This window comes from Nyctibius grandis, chromosome 2 (genome assembly GCF_013368605.1).
Source record: "Nyctibius grandis isolate bNycGra1 chromosome 2, bNycGra1.pri, whole genome shotgun sequence".
Classification (NCBI taxonomy): Eukaryota; Metazoa; Chordata; class Aves; order Nyctibiiformes; family Nyctibiidae; genus Nyctibius; species Nyctibius grandis.
The window spans coordinates 51,316,776-51,339,820 of record NC_090659.1 but is presented as its reverse complement, the minus strand read 5'-3'; the positions used below and the strand labels follow the sequence as shown (position 1 = coordinate 51,339,820).

General features: G+C 44.5%; 1 protein-coding gene across 1 annotated transcript in view; it reads left to right on the top strand.

Moving 5' to 3' along the window:
- Window positions 1-15,309: 15,309 nt before the first annotated feature.
- MGAT4A (alpha-1,3-mannosyl-glycoprotein 4-beta-N-acetylglucosaminyltransferase A) overlaps window positions 15,310-23,045 on the top strand; it is an 85,183-nt gene continuing 77,447 nt past the window's right edge. The window contains exons 1-2 of the mRNA XM_068425043.1: window positions 15,310-15,387; window positions 19,459-19,776. Coding sequence (XP_068281144.1) covers window positions 19,683-19,776 — 94 coding nt within the window. The 5' untranslated portion in view covers window positions 15,310-15,387; window positions 19,459-19,682. The remainder of the gene's footprint in view (window positions 15,388-19,458; window positions 19,777-23,045) is intronic.

Below are 23,045 nucleotides of genomic sequence, written 5' to 3'. Positions count from 1 at the left end.
ATTGCATTTTGTAATGAATAAAGAAACAGCATTGGAACATGTGAATATCCAAGACACTGATAATGGTTTTCAGACAGCTCATCTTCCATTGTCAAAAACAGGAGGAGGAAAAACAAGTTTTATATTGTTTGTCAAAGCCTTTGGATAAAGCCAGTCAGCCCACACCGCTGCTGAAGGTCTAATGCAGACATGCTCCAGCCCATTGCAGTAGCTGTCGGTGGTCCCAATGCAAACTGGTTTCTGCCAGCTGGCCCAGGGTTTTCTGCTTTATGCACATCGCAAAAGGCAGTGTGGACTTTTGCTGAAATCAGAAGTGGCAAGACAGCTTTCTGTTAAACAGATCCACAACAGAAATAGTAACTTAATTAAAGGACACGCAACCTTGGGTTCAATTGCCCAAAGGTGGTTGTGCAAGCAACTTTCAAGTTGCTTCTCCATGAGCAAGCATGAGCTGTCCTTAATCTCAAATGATTTTTTTGGGGGGTATTCAAATCATACTCCAGGACATACAGTAGAAATCGGTACATTTTTCAGATACAATAAAAAACATCTTGACTCCCTCTCTCTCCAAAACACCCTTTCTGTGGTAAATAACTCATAAGCATAAAGTGTAACTTTAAGATACGCTATTACCTTTTGTAGCAATCTTGAAAAACAACAGTTTCCATATTCAAGGACTATGATATATAAAAAAAGACCAAATTTGTATGCTCTAATTATTGCCACTCCATGCAAAGAGGACAGTGTTTTCAGGAAATGTAGTTCAAGGTACGGTCTGTCTCCTTACAATTCTCTCCCTGTTTAAAATGATGAAAACTGTGTTGAATCATGACCGACTTCCTGGAGCATGACCTGTGCAGCTGTATGGGGAAGAGTACAAATATCTTGGACTATCTCCTGTTTTCATAGACAGATGCTCAGGAATAAGAGAGACAAAAGGCAGAGGTATCATGGCAAGACCTGCACAATCTCAAGGAGAACAAGCCCCGTGTCCTCCCTCCTTGCAGACAACGTCAAGGAGAGGAGGTGAGGGGGGACCAGCTCTTCACACAGCGCAGCCCTACTCTTCGTGCAGCATTTGGGATCTGAATTGGGAGCACGCTGAGGTGGGAAGCGGGGGGCGGACATCAGCCTGTGTTTTGCCATTGGCTGCGACATGGTCCAGGTATTGCTGCTTTAGGGTTTCCGATGGCTCCACTCACTTTCAGCTTTTAGTGCCGAGTGAGTGCAAATGACTGCCATCAGTGGTGGCAGACGGCTTCATGGATCCTTACGAGCCCATGAGCAATCCCTTCACCTGACCTCCAAGGGAACGGGGCTGTGGCCCCACAGGCTGCTCAGGCCTATGTGAAACGAGCTCAGGATCTTGATCCATTCTGCCATAATTCTGGAGGAACTTTAAGTATCTCAAAATATGCTTCAGAGAAGAGGCAACATGATGTTCTTTTTTTCATGCAATGCATAATTAAGCTGGAACTGATTGCCATAGGAAGTTGTCAACACTAAAGGTTAAAATGATTTCAAAAAGCCACTAGACGAATCATTGGAAGATAAAATCCATCAAGTGCTGCTCACCATGAAAGCCAAGGCCTTGGCCTGGGAGATTGTGAAAGGCTTTGGGAGGCAGTGTGACTGGTGGGCTTGTAATCTTCATATTCTCCTACTGCTGCCAATGGTCCTGGCCTTTGTGCAAGAGCAAACACTTGGCTACCTGGACCTCTGATCTGACTGTCTAGGGGGAATTTTTATTTTCTCATGGCATCGATCTGTACCCAGATTTCTTCATTCTAAGTCAGAGGGTCATGCAAGTAGGTCTTGCTATAGCTGCCTTGTCAACAGGTAGGCAGAAAATAGTTTCAGAGCCTGTGTATTCTTTGGTCAAATGGCTCATTTGTGGCAACGGCACGATGCAAATACAAATATATCTTTCTTCTCTGTATGAACAGTGATTTATGTTTCACACTTGATGCCACCAGAAAAGCCTTTCAGCTCTGATCAGCTTTCCTAAGGATGTCATTGTAGTTTTCTGGCTGAGAAGCAAGACGACTGATTCAGGCTGATCCATTTTGCTCAGGCAGCTGCAATATGTATTGCTGGTGTATAGCATCTAACAGTGAAATAAAATGTAAAAATTCATCCTTTTTTCGTGACTCATGCACATAAACTAACATAGTTTGAATTACAGTCAAAGAACAACAACAAAATGGACTTGAAAAATGGAAGAGTTCCTCTCAGATGTGCTGCATGATACATCATTGGCTTTCTGTTTAACGAGCGACAGTCAGTCTGCAGGTTGTCCTTCCCAGCGGTGAAGGACCGCGCACAATGCAAATGAAATTGTGTATCAGGCGTCTTTCAGTGCAAAAACTCTAGGTTTGATGACTTACGCAGTTTACTAGTTGGATTAGCCTAATTAGCTACCTCCTAATGTTTAGTAATCTTAAGTAAAAAATAACAACTAAATGATTTTTACTCTACAGCAAAGCGCAATAAATTTTAAAGGCCAAAATATCCCTCTGGCCTTTACTTTGATATGGCGTTTTGCACTGTGTTGCCTTTAACAGCAAAAACATTTACTAAATCTGTTGCATTTTTTTCAAGATGAAGGGGAATATAAAATCCTGTTGTCAGTGAAAATATCCAGCAGCAGCACAGCAAGCAGCTTGCTGTAATTTTGCAGTGCCATTAATTCCCGCTTAGTCTCAAGGAGCATAATAAACTTGCCAAAATGTTTGCTTTGTATACATCATGAGCACTCTGCTGTGGGTAACAACGGTTTAATTACAGGATTTTGTGTTTGCGGTTAGAAGATAACTTTTGTACTGTTATATAGAGTCCAAAAAAAAACCATTTGTGAACCCTGGCCAGTGCTGCGTGTCTCATAAAACCCCAGGGGGGAATGTAATGTGGTGTGATCCAGCACAGAGTGGCTGCACAGGATTAACTCTTGTAGGAGACAGCATTTCAGTTCCAAGTGGGCACAGGTCTCAGGCTCACGTATTCCCCATGTTTGCAAAGCTGCTCAGCAAGTGACAGGAACCGCTGGGATTTTATAGCATGGGATCTTCTATTGTCTGTCTTCACAAAATAAATACCACGTGAAGATTTTTATGGATTATTACTCCCAGGTAATTCTCTGCGTCATGTTCCGCTTTGAAGCTGAAGACTGATGGGACACGTATTCATAATCCATTCAGACCTTCTTCCTTTGCAGTATCTTGCAGCACCTTTGCTGCAGATTCTAGTTCTCTGTGTACACTGGCTGTATTCCCAGAAGAAAACCTCTCTAGCTCACCTAAGGCAGCTTAAATAGAGGCCATGCAGGAAAATGTTGAACTATCTCCCTCTCTGGGATCCAAATCACTCTCTTAAGAACGGGTAGAAATGCAGCTAAGAGTGTGTAAGACATTACTGAAGCAAAGTGATAGATGACAATTTTTCTTCCTTCCATCTCACACACCTTCACATTGAGTACTTCCATTGTGGATTTCTTTTTGCTTTGTTTGTTTACTTATTTGCATATGACATGGTACATGTTGCAGGTTCCTAATGCCACTGAAGCCTATTCAAGGATGCTGAGCCAGGTACCATGGTATCTGAGGACCTCTTAACTCACTGTCATTTTTTCCCAAATAAGGTTTGATTTCTAAAGTTTAGAATTGCCATGGAATTTACCACCCTGCCTTTGAAAGTCAACTCTGCCTGAAAAACATTTTAATTAAAAAAGGAAAAAGAAAGAAATCTCTGTTCACTGTGTACTGGAAAAATGGCACTTTGCACCCGTGGGTCCTGTGATGACTACCAGCATGTGGCTTCCACACTGTCACTTGTCACCCATGCTGGCAGCCCCGGGATGACAAGGCAACCAGGCCACCTGTGCTGCTCTTGGGCCAGACCGTGGAAAAGCATGGCCCCATCAGAGATGGAGAGGAAGCAGAGGACTCTGGCCAAGACCCTCCTATTGCCAGTCACCCCCCGTGCTGCTCTCCCAAACCAGAAGTTGGTATCAGACCACGTTGAGGTGAAGCAACACTATTTACTTGTCTCTGAGCTCCAGCTCCAGTCACGGGACTCTTTGTGCAAGTGACAACCCAAGGTGCTGTAAAGATTTCAACACCATATCAGAAACTGGAAGTCTCTGAACTGGAGAGTCAAGTTTGCCCCACATCATGCTCTGATGATTGTGTTTCCCAAAGAAATCCTACTCCCACATTATTTTTATTCCTTCCCCCCGCCCCAGAATTTAATGAGACTACCAGTAAACCCCTCCAAACCATTGCCTACATCGAAGAACCAAGGAGAACTGTCTGGAAAGGGCAAGGGAAAACACACAGAGTTCTGACTAGGAGAATTGAGTTAATAACCCTTCAGGAAAATAAAAGCCACCTTTCTCAGCAGAAATAACAGAGACTCCTTAATAAGCTGTTGACTTGTCCTCTCTGGACTCAGCACAGGAGATAATTTTGATGGGCAGGCTGCCTGCAGACCCAGCAGAAGAATAAGGCCTCGAGCCTGTCCAGGCAAAACAGACATCATCTTCCCCATCTGGCCACTCCTTTAAACAAGGGCTGACTTCTTTTAACTCCTTTGCCTCTTCCTGCAGCACTCGCCTCAAGTATGCAGAAGGGATTGCTTTTTACTTAATGAAGCCCTTTATTTGGTTCATGCCTTTATTTTGAACGCCCCCCAAAAAGACTCCCAAACTTACTTTATCACAGAGGCACTCCCCACACCCCGGCCTTGTGACATTGCAAAGCTCGCCCATACGCTCTTTCAAACCCTCGGGCTACGTGGCAGTTCGATGGCGCAGTAAATCCATAGAATGTGGTGGGCACGTACTGCGGTGTTACAACCTCGGAAGGAAGAAAAGCAATGCAAAGAAAAGAAGCTGGAGCTAGAGATAACAGAGGCAACCTTTCCTGCTCAGCAGGGAATTCTTACTGCCCAGTTTCTTTGCTGCCTCCTCCTCCTGTATGATTTTCTGTTTGCTCTCCTGGCGCACTGAAGCAGCCCGCAGTGGGCTGCCTGCCGCCGAAGGCTGGCTGCATCTCTTCAACATCCAATCCAGCTACTGAGCTTGGTCTGTTAGCGGAGAGCAGGGCACGGGCAGCCCGGGGCAGCAGGTTGCAAGGCACTTCTGATGGTGGATCGTGCTGTCAGCTGCTCTCCAGAGAGATGCCGAGCTTTTGAATTGCCTTTTCATGCCACAATTTCCCCCATTAATGTGAGGATATAATTTATCTTACCTTGTGATCGTGGACAGGAGATCAGGGGGAGGCAGATTTTACTGTGACCTACTTCCCTAAAGCAGGATGGGAAAGAGGGTTTTGCTTTGGCTTAGGAAAACAGCAGCATTCCCTGTCAGAGCCCGTTTATGTGGGCTTACGTTTCACGCGGGGAAAGCAGAGGCTGGTTATTTGAACACATAGACTGATGATGGTTTTCCCATTTGTTTTACCCCATTGCACAAACAGCTCCTCAAATCTGCCTCCCAAAGCAAGCCATACCCTCACCATCTCCTGTCTGACGCAGCCCCCGGCACAGTGCTGCAAAATAGTGACACTCAAATTGAGTCTTAGAAGTTACGCCAAGGATATGGAGGGAGAAGAGGTGGTTTCCTTGGCTGCTTTTATGTAATCAATGGACAAAAAAGGAGCCTCTTAACTATACGTGCGTCTCAGAAATTGGCTCAAGTAATTTGGAATCCTTGTTAGCAAGTAACATGAGTTTCGGAGTGTGCAGAAGGACACCAGCTTAATTTCTTGCATAACGTTATTGAAATACAACTGAAGTAGAAAGTTGAATTTAAAAGGGAGAATAAAAATCTCCATCTTGCCTAAATAAAATAACCTTTGAGTTTTATTCTTCTCTTTATATCTTCTCTATAATAAGTTCAAATTATTAAAACATTTGATTTTAGAGGCAAATGCTTGCTCCCAGGACACAAGACATTCTTCCTCCTAAATTAGTGGGTGATTACTCCATTTCTGGTCCTGAATTCTGCCATCCTTTCAAGCAACTTAATACAATTTGGAGCTTTTACACCTGGGCACATAAACTGTTTTGATCAAACTGGAGTCCGGCGTGTGACAGCCAGCGTTTGTCTCTTCCTCTGCAGCTTGAGAGTTTTACTTGCTTAAAAGAACCTCTGGGTCTTGCCTGGTGCTGGGGACATCCCCAACACATTCAGCAACTTCAGCCCAGGCTCTGACCATTCATTTTAGGGGATTTTTTCTATTTACACATCAAAATAACTGAGGTCACAGCTGGCCCCTCTTCCCTATCAGCAAGTGATGGTGCAGAAACGCTGCAGGAGGAACCTCTTTTCTATGCCATCAAGCCAGATGTTTTTACTACATGCCTCTGGCTACTTTTCTAGATACTGTTTTACTTTTTTTCAGCCTTGTTAACAATTGCATAGAGGAACCCCTCCTGCTCCCAGGTCCCACAAAAGGGGTACAAACATGGGCCTGTCACCCCATATGCGGGTCTCGCCGCCTTCCAACGGGCAGTATGCCGGAGCAGGAGCCTCCAGACGCCTTCCCCAGGCTGCAGCACCACGTGTGGACCTCCAGCTGACCGAAAATTTTACCTTTCATAGACACTGGGCTCACTTCAGCTGACTCAATATAATTGAACCAGTCTTCTCAAAATTGTATATATTGATTAATGAGTGAATTAAGCCATCGAATTCTGGCTCCCTGACCCCTCCAAGGTACAGCCACTGAACTGTTACACTTTTAATCATACTATGCTCCGTTGCACGTAGGAGTTCATGGTGGTGCTTGCCATGCCTGGGGACCTACTTCGGAAAGGCGTATTTTGCTTACTGTAGCGAGATGTAGTTACTTGCTTGTTTCTGACTAATACATTTTATGAATCTTCCCTGCTGTTAATAAACATAGTGGTATTTAATTATTGAGACATTTCATAAAAATGTTTTTGAGAGGAAGACAAATTTTATGTTCTGGCTAAATAATTAAACATTATGCAAATGTTTACAACCCCAGCATTCTGGTTATGCAAAACAATACTTGGATGATGGCCTTGTTTGCACACTGAGTTAGTATTGTTGAGCTGTAATTAGCAGCAGATATGGTATTACTGTGATTTAAAAATATAAACAGGTTCTGGTGAAACAAGACAAGCACAAGGATAAGGCTGAGGGCCAGGCTGCAGCCATGCTCTGCAAAGGAGAATGTAGGACATTTTTCCCCCAAGAACCACCTACCATCCCAGTTGTGCTACCTGGGAAGCAAGACCAGCGCTGGGCTTACCCTCCTGCTGCTGGCAACCTCACCCAAATGCAGAGGGAAGAAGTAGGGCTGTGGCCTGCAACACAGCCTGCGGCATAGGAGAGATGGGGAGGAAAGGCATTGCTTTCCACACAAGCCCACTTCACCTATGCCCAACATGATGCTCTCCACCCAATGCTCTCCACCTTGTCCTTGCATTTCCCTCTCTAATGGCCAGGGGCAAAACCTGGCCCTTGATTGTTTTAGGGTTTAATTATCCATAAACACGCTCACCTTGAGGTGAGTTGTCCTGAGGCCTGACTTTGAACATGTCAGTACACATATGCAGTCACTCTGTGACCTAGGGTTAAGGTATCATCATCTTAAAAAACAAAGGACTCTGCGTATGTCAGCCTTGTAATTTATTACAGCTCTGTTTTTCTCAGGATAGGAATAACAGTAATAGTATGCATGACATGCAATATGCTAGTGATATAGCTATTGCAGTTACCAAACTCGTCATCACTGACATGTTACAAACTTCAGAAAGTGTTTATTAATTGCTCGGCGTGCTCTGGCTGCCAGCGGTACTTAATGGCTTTGATTGGTGTCTGCTCCTGACCCCTGTCCTGTTCACTGTCATTACCTGCGCGTTTGGTGGGTGGAATTAGCATTTGCCCACGCGGTTGCACAGCACGTGGGATCACACTGGGAGCTGTCATTCTGAAGAGCAATTTTTAGGAATAAAATACAGTATCAACATATTGCTCTTAACTGCTGTTTCCCTTTGTGTGCCAGGAGAGTAATCTGCATGCAATTGAGGGGAGGCTGAACGCCTAGTTTGCATGTGGAGATGGGAGTCTAAAGCTTCTTTTGAATCTGTGAAGAAAGGAATACACCACTTCATTGAAAAATGTATGTCCTCGGTGTCCTTCCTGGGGGATGGAGCTGTCTGATAGTACCAAAGCTCTTCTTCTGTTATTACTGTGATTTTTGTTGCCTCTTGGAGCTGCAGCAGTGCCTAGCTTGTTGCTACCTACACGTTACTCCAGACATATGGGTAAGGCTCCTGTCTGACTAAAGTTCATTTCTCTTTTTCCTAAAACCTTGGTCTAAAAAGTCCTAAGAGGCGGGAAATTGCACTCATTATTTCTAAATGCCATGAAGAAAGCTTCTGTCCTACCTCTGTTTTCCTTGCCATCTACCATCCTCCCACTGCTGCTTGGATAACTACAGGTTTGCTTTGTGGGGAGGAGATGGGATTCTAAACTGGCAGAAAGATAACACTCAAATGAAAGGAACATCACTAGAGCCTTTAAGGCTGGTCAGAATGACTTAATACAGCCTGGATCCCTGCTGCAATAGGGCAAAGCATGAGATCTTTTCATTACAGCAGAGCAACAGCTCTGCTAGTTTCAATGGAGACTGGCTTTGATAATTATTTTCAATGCTGCAGAGTTCACACACTCACAGGGATTGTCTTCACACTTGCCATGTCTCGGGGGATACAAGTTAAGGTTAGTGATACGTACTAAAGGTAATTCGAGCAAGGGGGTCTAAAGATATCATTTTCTTATTCCTTCTTTCTTCCCCCCTGCCCCAAATCAGCTGCTGACAGAATCATTTTGGCACATACCTCGGATTCAAATGATGGCTCTCGTCCTCTATGGAGTGGATTTGTGCCTGCTTGTCCATGGCCCTGCTGCGGGGTGGAATGACATGCACAAGGTAAAGTTTAGAAAGGGCAGCTTGATGGGGAGACCAAAACCCCCTTACCAATTATTAGGGATGCACCTAGGATCTGAACTTGTTACCCGTATCAGATGTGACGTGGCTGGACATGATTAGAAGGACACAAGTTGCAAGGTCATGCTTTGTCAAGCCACTCATGAATCCGTCTCTTCTTCCCTTCATCCCAGTGTGAGCTGGTTTAACAATTTCTGGTTATTCTTCACAGTTTTAGTAGAGGATTATGAAGGCAAAGCAGTCAGGGAAGGCAGGAGAGTGGCACAGGATCAGAGCAGGAGGTGTTGGGGTAGGGAAGGTACAAGAATGAGGGCTATGCTTCTTTTCCTGTTGAGGTGATGCTGGCTCAAGTGTTGGTAGGCCACAGGTGATGACTGCAGTTAGTGCAAATTCTCACCCAACCATTGTCTCGAGCATCAGGTTCCTATACACAGTTTTGGCTGAGAATTAGGTTGCCATGAATGAACGCAGATCGTCATACAGCTAGTGGTATTCATGGAGAGGCAGCCTGCTCCATCCTTGTAAACAACCTCATCTATTAACTTGTTGCTACCATCCCCCTCATTCACCTTTTGTTGGGAGAAGGAATTTTCATCCCCTGCCCCGAGCTGTCTCTAGTAGCAGAAAACATGCACCAAGGTCATCCTTCACCTAGTGCTCCGCCTCTATGAAGAAAGAGGTCAGGTTGGTGCACGAAAGCACAGGAAGCTTTCCCCACTGCTCCTCCATCTACAGAGCTCTTGCTGTAGCATGGCTCTTTGCAGGCTATTGACCACCATCAGAAACTGAGCATGAAGTGAAGGGATGGGGTAGCAGTCGCTTTATTCCGGTTTGGTCCACACAAGGTGTCCAGATCTGCCCTTCAGTGGAAGAAAGACACCCTGACCAGATATCTCCTGGGGCAAGAGCAGGAGGGAGCTACTTGCGCCAGAGTTGGGTTTTTAGCCAACAGTCTGGTGCCTGGTTTTGACTCTTAACGTCTGGTCCTAACAAAGTGGATTGAACCCTGTCCTGCACAACCTTGCCTTCCTGTGGGACGAAGGATTGGTGACAAAGAGCTGGGCTGGGCCAGACAAGAAGAGAGGTGAGACAAAGAAAAGGATGCAAAGACTAACGTGCAGCCAGCCCACTCTTTGGCAGGGGAGCCTGTGCCAGAAGTCTGGAGTATGAAGTTTTAGTCTGTGTTTCTTGGCAGTCAGAAATTTAGATCTGCATTGTTTTTGCAGATTTTAGCTCAGGTTTTGCAAATCTCCATGTCTTTGGAGAACATGCTAGAGTCTTAACTGTGTATTACTTAAGCAGGTATTTGGGCATTTGTAATGCGTGGAGCTAGAAAATCTTCATAGTTTGTAACAATTCTGCACAAAATAAATTAAGAGTTATACAGGAGTCACAAACTCTCTCAAAGCTTCATCTACCAATGAGACAATGAGACAATTGAGAGACCCTTCCTTCTAAAATATCTTATTTTTTGCTATGTAAGTTGACTTGGATTCTTTCCCCATGTTGTCTGGACCTGTATTTATTTTTGCTAGGAAAGAGCACCTTCAGAAACCTACACTTGCTGAGGGCCTGATTCAGACTTCCGTTTAACTGCATCTTCCCTGCTGTCAGTAGACCAACCACCAGGTTACCCCAAGGTAAGTGAAAGGAGACATCTTCCCAGTGTGTTTTGCTTACAACGAAGATGTCTAATGCACAAAGTCTAGTTCTCAAAATTTCTCTGAAAAATTTTCTACCTTTTAAAATTAGGAGTAAGAGTACCATGAAGCAGGCACGTGAAAAATGAGCTGGCAATCAAAATCCTTAATTCTTAATGTGATTTCCTTTCGCTTGGACTATCTCTTCAATAGTAACTGTATCTGACTGCTCTTTACCCAGGCATTGGACCTCAGCTACCGTCAGCAATATTGGCACAATATGAATTTCACGGTTTCCAGGTCTATGTTTATGTAACAGTAGGGATGTATTTAAAAGTCTCTGCCTTCAGGAGGAGATGAATAAATGTAAATGTTCATCACCTCTGAGCATATGGCAGAGGCATTTGCGGCTCAGACAGAACCTCCACAGTGAGTGAAATGACGGTGATGTGGGCGTGAGGGTAGAGAAACATGAGCTTGGAGATCGAGCTCTGTTCCTACCTCCCTGAGAGCCTTCTTGGACAGATTAGTTGCTCTTTCCCACCTCAGTTTTTATCTTGTTAAAGTGGACAATTTACCTCCTGGAAAGGATGGCACCATCAGACCTGACTTCCGAGTGAGACCCAGCTGTGTGCGGAAAAGCAGCATCATGACATATAACAGAAGATTATTTCATAGTGTAGTCACAGAAAAGGCAGAATAAATTTTATGTAAATGTGGCATTTTTTGGCTACTAAGCATTTGTGTCTACAATCATATTTTAACGTAATTTTCTACACCTATTTGTTGAGTATTAGCACTACAATAGGTGCTACACAAGCCACACATTAATACATGAACTGTACATCTAGCAGCTTCATGTATAAAATACGTTTACAGTACTACGAAACAAAAACTGTCTTTTGCAAACTAGCTCAGCCACTGAAGCATTCATTTGTTTTGGTTTGTGCCTATAAAGCCGTAATGAGAGCGGAATTTGTATGAGCATCAAACCTGTCTGTGAGATGGGAAAACCTGCAGTATCATTACACACACACACCATTTTTCCTAGTCACAGGGAGGGGATGGGAAAGCTCCCCTTCTTCCCTTACCCATTAGCCTGGTCTCCTACTGCCCTGACATGGTGCCAGGTGAGGGCCTCAAGTCTTCCCCATGCTGCAGTGGTGCTTGAAGCCTGGCTCCTCAACACATCAGGTTTAAGCAGGTGGCTGAAGGGGAGTTGCTTTTCCTTTCACCAGCCGTGTGCTGTAGGGATGGCAAGTGACCTCACACAGGAGACAGCCTAGGGTACAGACAGATTGCAGGGGCAGTGGGCAACCATTGCCAATCCTGCCCCGATACACACCGGGTGTATTTGTGCCCCTCTTTATTTTTAATGTTGATATGGGAGTGCAGCAAAGGCCCAGCAGAAACACAGCTTCACTAAGCGAGGTGCTCAGCCAGCATATAGCAAAAGGGATTCAATCATGAAATGCTTACTGTTGAAAAAGGCAAAACTGGGGTGAAATGGAGGTAGAAGCACTCAGAGTCCCAAGGTGTTTGCTCTGTTAAAAAACAAGGTTAGTAGCAGGCTGGGAATAAATCCCGTCTCTGAGACAGGATTTAATTGTCAGTCAGGAGACACAGATAATTTTCAGATGGCCATTTTTCAGCCGAGCAACTCTTAAGAGTTTTGCTACCACCGCCAAGCACCTCTACCTCTGCTGCATCTTCCCTGGTGTCTGGGAAAGCCAGAACATGAGCACAGTGAAACGCAAGAACACCACCACTGTCGTACTTTTGAGTGAGTCATAAAAAGTGGGTAAAACAAGCTCCAAATCTGATGAATGGCAACAACTGCGCAGCCCTACAGAAGCTGAGAGCTCAGGTGTGCCAGCAACAGTCACTGCAGCATATGTGAAATTATGGCAGGCCTGGAGCGTCTTTTGCCACTTTGTCTTTACTCTGACATTTAGGTAATACCTTAGCAAAAGTTTCCCAGCGTGAAATCTTCCCTCTGTCAAAATATGATTATGCATTTCTCTCTTGTGTTTTTTTTCCTGCTGGTATAGAATAGCAAGCTCCTTGGTCTTTTTTTTCAGCAACCAAAGCCGGAACTCTAAGGATTTAAACTTCCCATATTTTTTAAACAATTCCTCCCCCAAAAGTCTCCCCCATTATGGTTGTTTTAGCATTTGTACCTTAACACTTGCATTTAAACACAAAGTGTTTGGAACTGCTCAATCTTCTCCAATTTCAAACCAATACTCCAGCTGAACAGCAGTGGCTGCAGGATGGAAGAATAACTTGGCAGGAAGAAAGAATTCGGAAATTTGCCAGCATTAAATATTGTTCAGGCCTAAAGGGGAACGGCCATCCTCACCAGAAGTAAGCGACATTTTACTGTGTCAGCTGAACAGCCCCAACTCCTTTTCTCTGTCAGCCACAGCGTTTTCCTTCACCACGCGCTTTTTCCACGCGTCAAGCAGCGGAGTACGCCAAGAGGCATTTGATTATTGCTGTCGTAGGTCAAATGAGGGCAATGTTGATTTTTTTTTTCCTGTCTTGAACTTTGCCTTCCTTCTCAGGAAACTAACTTCAGGGGAAGATGTCAGAGGAACTGAGAAACAAGCACATTACACTTACTCTATTGTTTGGGGAAGTTAATAGTTAATTGGATACTGTCAAGGTTCAGTTGGTAAACCTTCCTAATGCAAATGTTCAATCAGTGAAAGAACAAAAAGTAGGACGGCTCAGACAGTCCTCGTGAAATAACTGTCATTAAACGCGTCTTTTAACAGTCTTCTCTTCAGCAGACGAAGCTCTCCTGACAAAAGGACTTTTATGTGAAAATGTCTCCACCAGTTTTTTTTTCCCGGCACAGAAATGCAAAAATTCATATCCCTAAGCAACACTAATCTGTTAGAGGCAAACAATGGTGGTTTTAATGTTTTTAGCTTGTTGGGATCTCTTCAGAAAATTCTGCTGTAGATATGTGTGTGTCTGTGTGTACGTGCACGTGCATAAGGACGTCCATGCACTAATTTTTGTTTGAAATTTATTGTACTGAATTTGTTTTTCAATAAAAAATCCACTTCATTCCACTTCATTATAAAAGGGAGGATTGCAGCACACATTTACATAATAAATTCTCACCACTCAATGAATAAAATCACAGAACAGCCTGTGTGTCAAGACCTTGCAGACTTCTCCTGAGCTTCTTTTCTGCACTCTGCCTGAGTTGCCACCAGCCCCTCTTGGCAAGCTTTGGGAAAGCCAGGAAAATCACTGAGGGCTACTGTGCAGGTACCCGAATGTGCAAAAATACTGTAATGTGTTCAAGCATTGGTTAAAAAAAAAATCTATGGAGACTTGTTAAATGTTGTTTTTCAGACAGAACAACTAGTAAGATTTTTGCACAGTTTATAAAGTCCTAGTGGGGAACTATCCCACCATATCTAGCATAATAGCCTTAACTGAGAGCAAAAATGTGTACTGTAGACTTTGTCTAAATTAAGTGGAAGATGAGGGAAAAAAGAGGAAGCAATTTAGTTGATCAAAATGATTGAACACTGCTAACCAGTTAACACTACACGGTAAGAGCATGGCTCTTGTGAGGTAGATAGATAGGATTGTACCCTAACCTGAGGGTGCTATTTGATTTTAATGGGAGCTTTCAGACCCCAAAACATGCATGAAATTCCTGGAACACATGAAACGAACCACTGAAGACAGGGGATTACTTACAGACCAGAAACATCACAACCCTAAATAACGAACCCACAGAGTAAAGCTGCCACCGACTTTCTTTCACCAGTTGCACAACGCAGCAGTAACGACCCTCTGGAGAAAAGTGAGTTCATTTTCACACCTCCAAAGCTGTATCTATTTAGCAGCCTCTCGGGCAGCACACATGCCATTGCAACATGAACGCTCTCCTCAGAGCCACACTTGTGAACGGTACAAACAACAGAGAGTTCATTTAACTGGTGTGAAGCAACAAGCTGCTCTTTAATTCAGTTCTTGATACAAGCTCTAGGAGATGATTGGCACAGCATGAACTCAACACTAAAATCAATGCCTGTGACTTCTTGTCACCGGTGAACAAGTGCACCAGACAGGCCACCAACACATGTGAGTTGCTTGGCACTGACAGACAGCCTGAGAAATCTTCTGCTGAGCTCAATTTCCTCTCAGGTATATAGACACACCCTCCATAGCAGGCCAGGAGCTTGACCCTGAAGTGACCAGAGCGACCCACGTTCAGGATGGACCACCTGCAACTGACCATGGGGCAACAAGCAACCAAGTACTGGGGCAGGTAAGCCTTTCCTGGGACTCTTCCACAACAATAAACTCCCCAAAATACAGCTGAGCAGAGGACACGATGCGGAAAGAGGAGCGCTAAACACACCTCCCCAACTCCCTTCCCGCTGCGGCTGCTAGGGGAGACCTCGCGAGACTGAGCCATTTATAGCCACGGGCGAAGAGAACGACAGGACATCCAGCCAATGAACGGCGCTCTCCGACGCGGCGCCCATTGGCTGCCGGCGGGGACGGCTCCTGGAGGGTGGGAGGGGCTTCCGCGCCGGTGGGCGGGGCGGAGCCCCGCGCGGTTCCTTGGCGCTCGGGGCGGGGAGTGGTTGCGCGAGCCGGGTGCGTCGCTGACCAGGAAAGGGCGGGGGGGGGGCGGGGGCGGGCGAGGGGAGCGAGAGCCCCGGCGCTAGCTGACACAGTCGCTCGCCGCCCGCGCCCCGCGGCTCCCCCTGCCGGAGCGCAGTGCACAGGTGAGGATGGCAGCGGCGGTCAGCGGGTCCCGCTCCCCCTGCGCGCCCCGGGCCCCTCCTGCCGCCTTCGGACCCGGCTTGGGAGCCTACAGCCGGGTGGCGGCAGTTACAGCCGACTTGGCTTTTTAGGAGGCTGGGGCCGGACGTCCCTCCTCTCCGCACCCTCTGGAGTGGGTGGGCAGCAGAGGCGCTTCCCTTCCCAGCGCCATGGGTCTCTGCGGTGTCGCCGGAGGGAGGATAGGCGGGGGGGCCGTCCCGCTCCCCCATCTGCATGCATGCACCCTTCTGCGCTCACATGCACCTGCGTGGTGGTGGCGGTGGTAGTGGTGTAGGGAGCTCTTGCGGCTCCTTCGCAGGACTTGCTGCCACCCCGTCCGTTCGCCCTGTGCTGGGGGTACCCGCGGGGCGTGTGGAGGGCGGTGCTGGGGTCTGGGGCACAGCGGCGCTTCCGCCCCCCGCGCCTTCTCTGCCTGGGGTGCCCTGGGGAGCGCTGCTGCTGCTGCCGCCGCTGCCCCATCTCTCTGTCCACCCTTCCTCCTGCCTGCCTGCCGGCAGCCCGAGGAGGGCTCGGCAGAGTTTGCAGTTTCCTGTTCTTCCTTCCCCTCAACAATCTCGCTGCGATGCACCGGGCGCCGCGCAGCTCCCCGCGCCGCCGCTCTCCCCTCCCGTCTCCGCAGCTCTCGCCCTCTGCCGCCCGGCAGAGCTGGCGGCGGCCGGTGCCTATCTCCTCGCCTAATTTTCTTTTTTTTCCCTTCCCCGACTAAATAACGGGGCGGAGAGGCACCGGGGAAGGTCCTGACTAACTCGGGATGGTTTCCACGCAGGCAGCGGATCCCCCTGCCCCGGGCTTGAGGGGACTCGGCTGCGGAACGGCAGGGCGCGGGCCAGCCGGAGGGAACGGCCGGTAAACGTCCGCCGGTGGCAGCGCGGGGTTTGCTGAAGCGTTTCGGTGGAAACGAGGGGGAAAAGCCCCTGGTTTAAGAAGTCTCCTCCACCTTTTTCCTTCTTGTTGGCTTTTCATCGCGAACCGTTCTCCCGTGCCTTAAAGAACAACCTTTTAACCGCAGCGCGGCCGCCGCCGCCGCGGTAGGTGGTTGTGCGCCTCCCGGCAGGACGGGGGCTGGTCTCATCCCCTCCGAAGTCTGGCACTCTTCAGGCTTTGATCCTGCACAGGCTGACCCTTCAGCAAACTATGTGAAGGGCCTTTGCAGGCGCATTTTTATGGTTTGCAGTTGGAAATATGCTTTGTGTGTATTTTGTGAGTGGATGCATACAGAAACTTCTTGGTTTATTCAGTAGGGTGCTGCTCAGCACCTGAGAGGTACCAGGTACCTTCAGTACCCGTGGCCTTCGGCATCTAGCAGGGTCATTCCCGTAAATCTGCAGTGGGAAAGGTTCAGGTCATAGGGGCGCTGGTAAATTTCATAGGCTTCATCTATCTTGTTATACCCTGTCATAACGTCTGCTCAAACTGGATTACCCCTCAGTTAAGTTTGTTTAGTTTGTGTTGTAAATTATTGAACAAACCTAAAGTGACCACCTGGGGTTTAAATAATTCATGTGGGTTTCTGCCGGTTTAACTATGTGTGTGTTTAAAAGCTGGAACACTTCTGGTTCATGCATGGCCTTGATGTATGCAGTTTGATATACTGAGATGCTTGAATAATCATCTAAGCACTGCTGAGCTGTAGCTGAGCTGCTGGTGCCTGTGCTAAGAGGAGTGGCTACAACACCAGAAGAGAAGGATAAAAGCAGAACCAGCCAACACAAACTCATAATTATTAATTTGACACAATTTTGTGCATACTCACTGCTAATTGAATCATGTTGCTACTGTTTTTTTGTTTGTTTGGGTTTTTTTTGTTTTCTGGATTCTTTCAGGCTGTATTTTTCTGTGGATTCAAATAGCACAGTGAGAAGCCCAGATCACAGCATCTTGATTTTATTGCAGCAAATGTAAAAATGATGCCCACATTTTCTGGCAAGGCAGGCAGTTCAATTTCCTTGCATTTTCAGGTGATATTTTTGCTCTCTTGGCTGCCCTCTCTTGTTTGCATGTTGGACCAGCTGTCTGTTGCCCCCACTGGGATAATCTGTCTAGGTTGCAGCCTGGTCCTTTGTGCACACCTGAGCTGCTCCAGAGAGATCTGACTGCTGCTAAAATAGTAGTAAGGGTAGATTACAGTTTAGGCATCCTTGCTTCAGAGACACTTTAGCTGTATTAAACTGTTAGTGTCATTGACCTTATCAGTATCTTAGTCACTTATTCTGTTAGTCTGGGAATTGCCTGGACTTCCTAAATTCATGTAGATGGGCCTTACAAAACCTTGGGGTTTTGAGATCTTTGCCTCTCCTTGCTATTAAAGTTGACCCAGACTTTTATCTTCTCACCTAATTACTATTGCCTACCCTTCTGGCTTTTGTTATGTCCCTCTCCTATTCAAAGTGCTGGTGCTGATGATATTTCCTGGCATGCCGTGCTCTCCGTATTAGCTTTCTATAGGTCTTTCAGTTGTCTTTATCTTTCATTGTGTTGAATTCAGGTTTCTCATATCGTTAGGCCTTTTACAGTTCTTTCCACTCCTGCTCATTATTTTGTTTCTTACTGAATTTTACCATTCACATTGTCTGCTTCCCATGTACTTGCATTTGTTCCCTTCCTCATAGGTACTATGTGATTTCTGAGTTAATGTTCAAAGCCACAAACCTCTCTGTGTGTAAAGTTCCTCAAAACAAAGCGCATTATTAGCATTATGTGTGAGGTAATCATTGTCCGAAGGTAAAGACGTTCTGTAACCTGGATGTTGTGACCAAGATTTGAACGCAAGAGCATGTAGTTCTGCAACTTTGTTGTTCTCTTCTGTTCATTTATTAACCGTGCCTGTTGGTTATGTCTTGTTTTGTAAGCTCTTCGGTAAAGGTAGTGTGTACTGTGATACTTGCTTGGGAACAGTAGTTCAGATTTGACTGGAATCTCTTGGTGCCATAATAATAAAAAGTCTTTTTTTCCCTGTTGTTCTAAATGCACCCAGGCAAGAGTGTGACAGAGACTGCTTCCAAGGAAAATTCAAAGCAAGTTATTTATTGCTGGGTAGCATGCTTGTATCAGATGTAGTTTATAGTGGGGAAAAACTGGCAGGGCCTTAAAAGAATGTTGAATGTTAATGTTTGAGCTACTGTAAAGGGTGATATAGTGCTTTAAAAACAAATCTGCCCCTCTCCCCATCTTTTAAAATTGGTTAATTTATTTTCCTGTTCTCTTTATCTTGCTCAGTTAGGACAGTGGGTTAGATACTGGCTGTGTTTAGCCAGTTGAGGATTTTCTAATCTGAGGGTATGGAACCTTCCTCTGGGATAAAACTGAACTGTTGGTAATTTCTGTGTTCTGTCCTTGTGCCTGTGTGGTGGAGACAGAGGAGTGATATGGTCATATCATGGCATTTTGTGGGGCTTTTGGGTTGTTGCTAGTTGGTACAGATTGAGCAGTCTCTGCATGTGTGGCTGTAGGCTGTGCTCTAGCGGCAGCTGAGCTAGGAAAAAAATGGTTTTGGATGGATCAAATACTCTTGCACTGAGCAGAGAAAGATGAATGATGTAGGTTTGTAAGTGCTGTGTAGAGCTCTGGTGTCTCAAGTTTGCTGGAGGCGGTTCTGCTGCTGCAGTTATATTAGGCCTCAGAGGGGTTTTGTTGAAGTGAGGACTTAGGAGTGGGGCCTTGAGTTGCTGGCTTCCTGAAAGCAACTCTTGTATCAGTTCATCACATGCCAGAGTAACATGTGATCTTGCCTTGAGTTTATCGTAAAATTGTCATGTTGGTGATGTGTTTGTCCTTTAACTACCAAATTCATGTGAAATTAAGATCTTCCAGATTGAGCAGTCTTAACAAAAAGAAGGACAAATTAATCTAACAAGTTCTATTCCCCCGAGCCGAGACTGAGGCAATGCAAGGGTGATGCATGTAAGCCACAGTAATGAGCATATGGTAGTATTTCTTTACTGTATTTTGGTACATGGGGGACTCTTGTAAATATTTTTGGCATAATCTGTTAAAATTTTGTTTCCTTTAAACAGGACCAGAAGAATAAAGAGATGTTTAATTTATGAAAACTGTAAAAAGCTTACAACAGTTTGGAATGGATTGATTTATGATACCTCTGATATGTGAGAGCTACATTTCGTGTCGCCGTTGGCCAGCTGCTGCTAGTGGACTTCAGTGACTTCATTGCAGCAAACCCAACTGATGAGATAGGTCCTCATCACTAACAGAACATAAACAAGTGTGATGCTGAAATGAGATGAGGCTCCGAAATGGAACTGTGGCCACCGTGTTAATTTTCATCACTACTTTCCTCAGTTTGTCCTGGTATACTGCATGGCAAAATGGGAAAGGTAAGTAAAAGGCTCCAAAACCAAATCAGCCTTCACATTATGATCTAGGTAATCCTGCTCCGGCAGGGGGATTGGACTAGATGATCTTTCGAGGTCCCTTCCAATCCCTAACATTCTGTGATTCTGTGATTCACATGGCTGGATGGCAGAGAAATGAATAGTACAGGCATGTGCACTGCTGCTGTATGTTAGCAATCTGTGAATGGCTTGTTGACTAGCTCTGCTCCAGAAGGTATTGCTGTGTTGAGGAATAAACACCTGCTAGTAGATTCAGGAAAATTAACTTAGAGTGATCCTGATTTAAAAAGGAAAAAAATGTGCCTGAAGAAAACCAAATGCTACTGTTGGAGGAAGGGGTTGGTCTAGGCTGAATAGTTGTGTTTTGTTGTTTGTTTTTTTTTCCTGGTTTATAGTTGTTGGAAAAACATATGGTCTCTGGGTTTGTTGTTTTTTTTTTTTGTTTGGTTCCCCCCCTGCCATGTAACATATGGCCAATGGACCTGGCTGGAGAATGTTATTTATGGTGCTGCTTTCTGTCTTCCCTGATGATTCAGTGATGGTAGTGGCAAACTGCCAATCAACATTGTTGAAAGACTTTTCTTGCTGTCTTTGAATGAAATGTAAAATATTTCTTGTCAGAGTATGATACAAGAAATAAAGTAATATGAGCAAACTGACCAGGTAATGGGAAATGCACCTATTATAATAACATGAGCAATCTCATGAAATAACCAAGTTGCTATTGTGTGTAATAGACTTTTACCTTTTTATATGTATTTGTTGATCTTATTGCACCCCATGTGAACCTTGGAAAATTCAGTTTTTATGAGGGTCAGGACTGTTCACTGCAAGTAAGATGTTTCTTTTTTGTCCTTCAGTAAAAAGCAAATAAACTTGTTCATCAACGGTTTCTAGAAGAAGAAGGGGTGTTTTGGTTTGGTTTTCCTTTCTAAACATCTGATCTCCTGGAAGATAGTAGAGTATGTCCTTCAAAGATCAAATAATTTTAAAACACACATTCTGTCTTAAGTGACATTGCTATGTGGTTTGTTCTGACTGTTCTGCTGAGAATATTATCTTCAGTTATGCCTCAGGTCCAATAAGAGGAAGCTGAGGTTTTCCAGGAATACTGTCTGTTGTAGCACAGCCAACTTGTAACCCTTATTTAAGTATAAAAGAAGCAGATGAGTTCTGTGGCGTATAGATATATCTTTTTTCCCCCATTGTGTGGAAGACCCTCAGTCTGCAAACAGCTGTGCTTTACTTGGGGAGCATAAGATTTGCTTGGGAACACTGCACTGAGAATAGTTTTTGCTTGCTTCTAAGATAAAGGAGCCGAGACCAGTTCACAGGGCTTTTTGAGGCATGAAAGAAGTAAACATGTGTGGAAGGTCAGTTCTGAACACAGAGCTGAAAACAAGGAATGGTTGTTGATGTTTTGAGTCCAGAACACTGGCTCTTCCCAGAATGGGTGATGAGTGCTTAGCGTGTGAATGTTGATGTTATCTTGAACTGCCTAGTCTGGCTCCTGCATTGTAGCAGTTAAATAGGGTAGTAGGATAACAATAAAAAGCCTTAGGCCTTTCGGCTTCAGGCCCTTGCATCCTCGATCTCAGAGTCTGTGCCTTCCTTGCCGCCCGCCGCACCATTGGGCAGTTGAGTAGCAGATGCTTTGTGGTGTGATCTCTGCTGCAGCAGTTGGTCGGTAGGCTAGCCTTCTGAATGCAATCAGCAGGAAAAATGTCAGGTTCTCAAGGTTGTGGTAATACATAGATCTTTTAATTGGACAACAAAAGTGTAGATGTGCCAAAGACTGACAAGAAAAGGATATTTGAATAGCATTGTAAGTAGTATTTTCTTCATTTTGGCTAATACCACATTCTCTAGTTAGATTTTTTTGTTACTGATTCTTTTCTTGCTGAAGAACCTCCCAAGAATTTTGCTTTCACTTCAGCAAAGGCATATATCTCTGAAATTCTTTCTCATGCTTTTTTTTCTTTCTTACTTGACATATGGTTTACAAGTCCTGTTCTCTTTTGTCAAAGCATAACACAAAGACAAGTATCCATTAAAAGAAATTAACAAAAATCTGCTATTTGGAGAGTACTAGTGTATATGGCACTTGGTGATAATTTAAACTTTTGTTGGTCAGACAGCTCTATTCTTATACTCTTTTTCTTTTTTTTTTCCCCTATCTGAATGCTTAAAATCAATACTTTCTTAATGTTAGTATAAAAGTTCTGCATTTATCTTCTTCCAGATCTTGCTGTTGAGCATTAAGATGGTAATTTGTGAAATAAAAATCAGTGTAACAAGACATCAGTAATGTGTTAATTAACCATAAATCAGAGTTGTAAAACTATTGTCTAAATAATTTGCTCTTAAGGTGTTGCTTCAAGAGAAATTTATACATAGAATATTGTTTTTTAAATTTTATTTTACTCTTTAACTTATGTTTAGCATTTTATTAATTTGCACAGGTTGTCTAAAACCAAAATGGATTTGAGTTCATTTAGTACCACATTTTCAGACACATTTCTGCACCAATGGAAAAGGTTCAGAAACTGATGATATATATTTACTAAGAGCTTTTTTTTCTAGGTTGGTATCATTTTATGTTTATTTAGTAAGCCTTGTGGGATGGCATCTTAATTCTTGGATAACATTTTCATTACGAATTATTGAGTAGTTCAGTTAGAAGCAAACGTAGTGCTTGCGGTTCCCATTCACTGAAAGGCAATGGGGTGTCACATACTCACAGAATGGCTGGGGTTGGAAGGGACCTCTGGAGATCATCTAGTCTGACCCCCTGCCAAAGCAGGTCCACCTAGAGCACATTGCACAGGGTCGCATCCAGGTGGGTTTTGAATATATCCAGAGAAGGAGATGATCATCTCTGATCATCATATTTTGTTATTTATTTCATTTATATGATATGCACTAGATTCCTGTAGGTATTTGTCAGTCTTTGGACAGCAAAGTAAACCTACACTTGGAAAGAAAATATTATTTACATTTTTTTAAAGAAAAAGCAAAACCCCAAGTTACTAGCTTCTCAGTGGTAACTAAAACAAATTTTACTTTTTAAAAGTAGAAGCATAGTGCCTTGTTTCTAACAACCCTAATCTAGTCTTCAAGTGATTAATTTCAATTGAGGAACTAAGACCTTGGATAATTGTCACTTAAAATGCAGAACCATTTGTAGAATAGCAATAAGACTGGGATGATGTGGTATTTTTGTAGATCATGTATTCCTCTAGTAAATATAC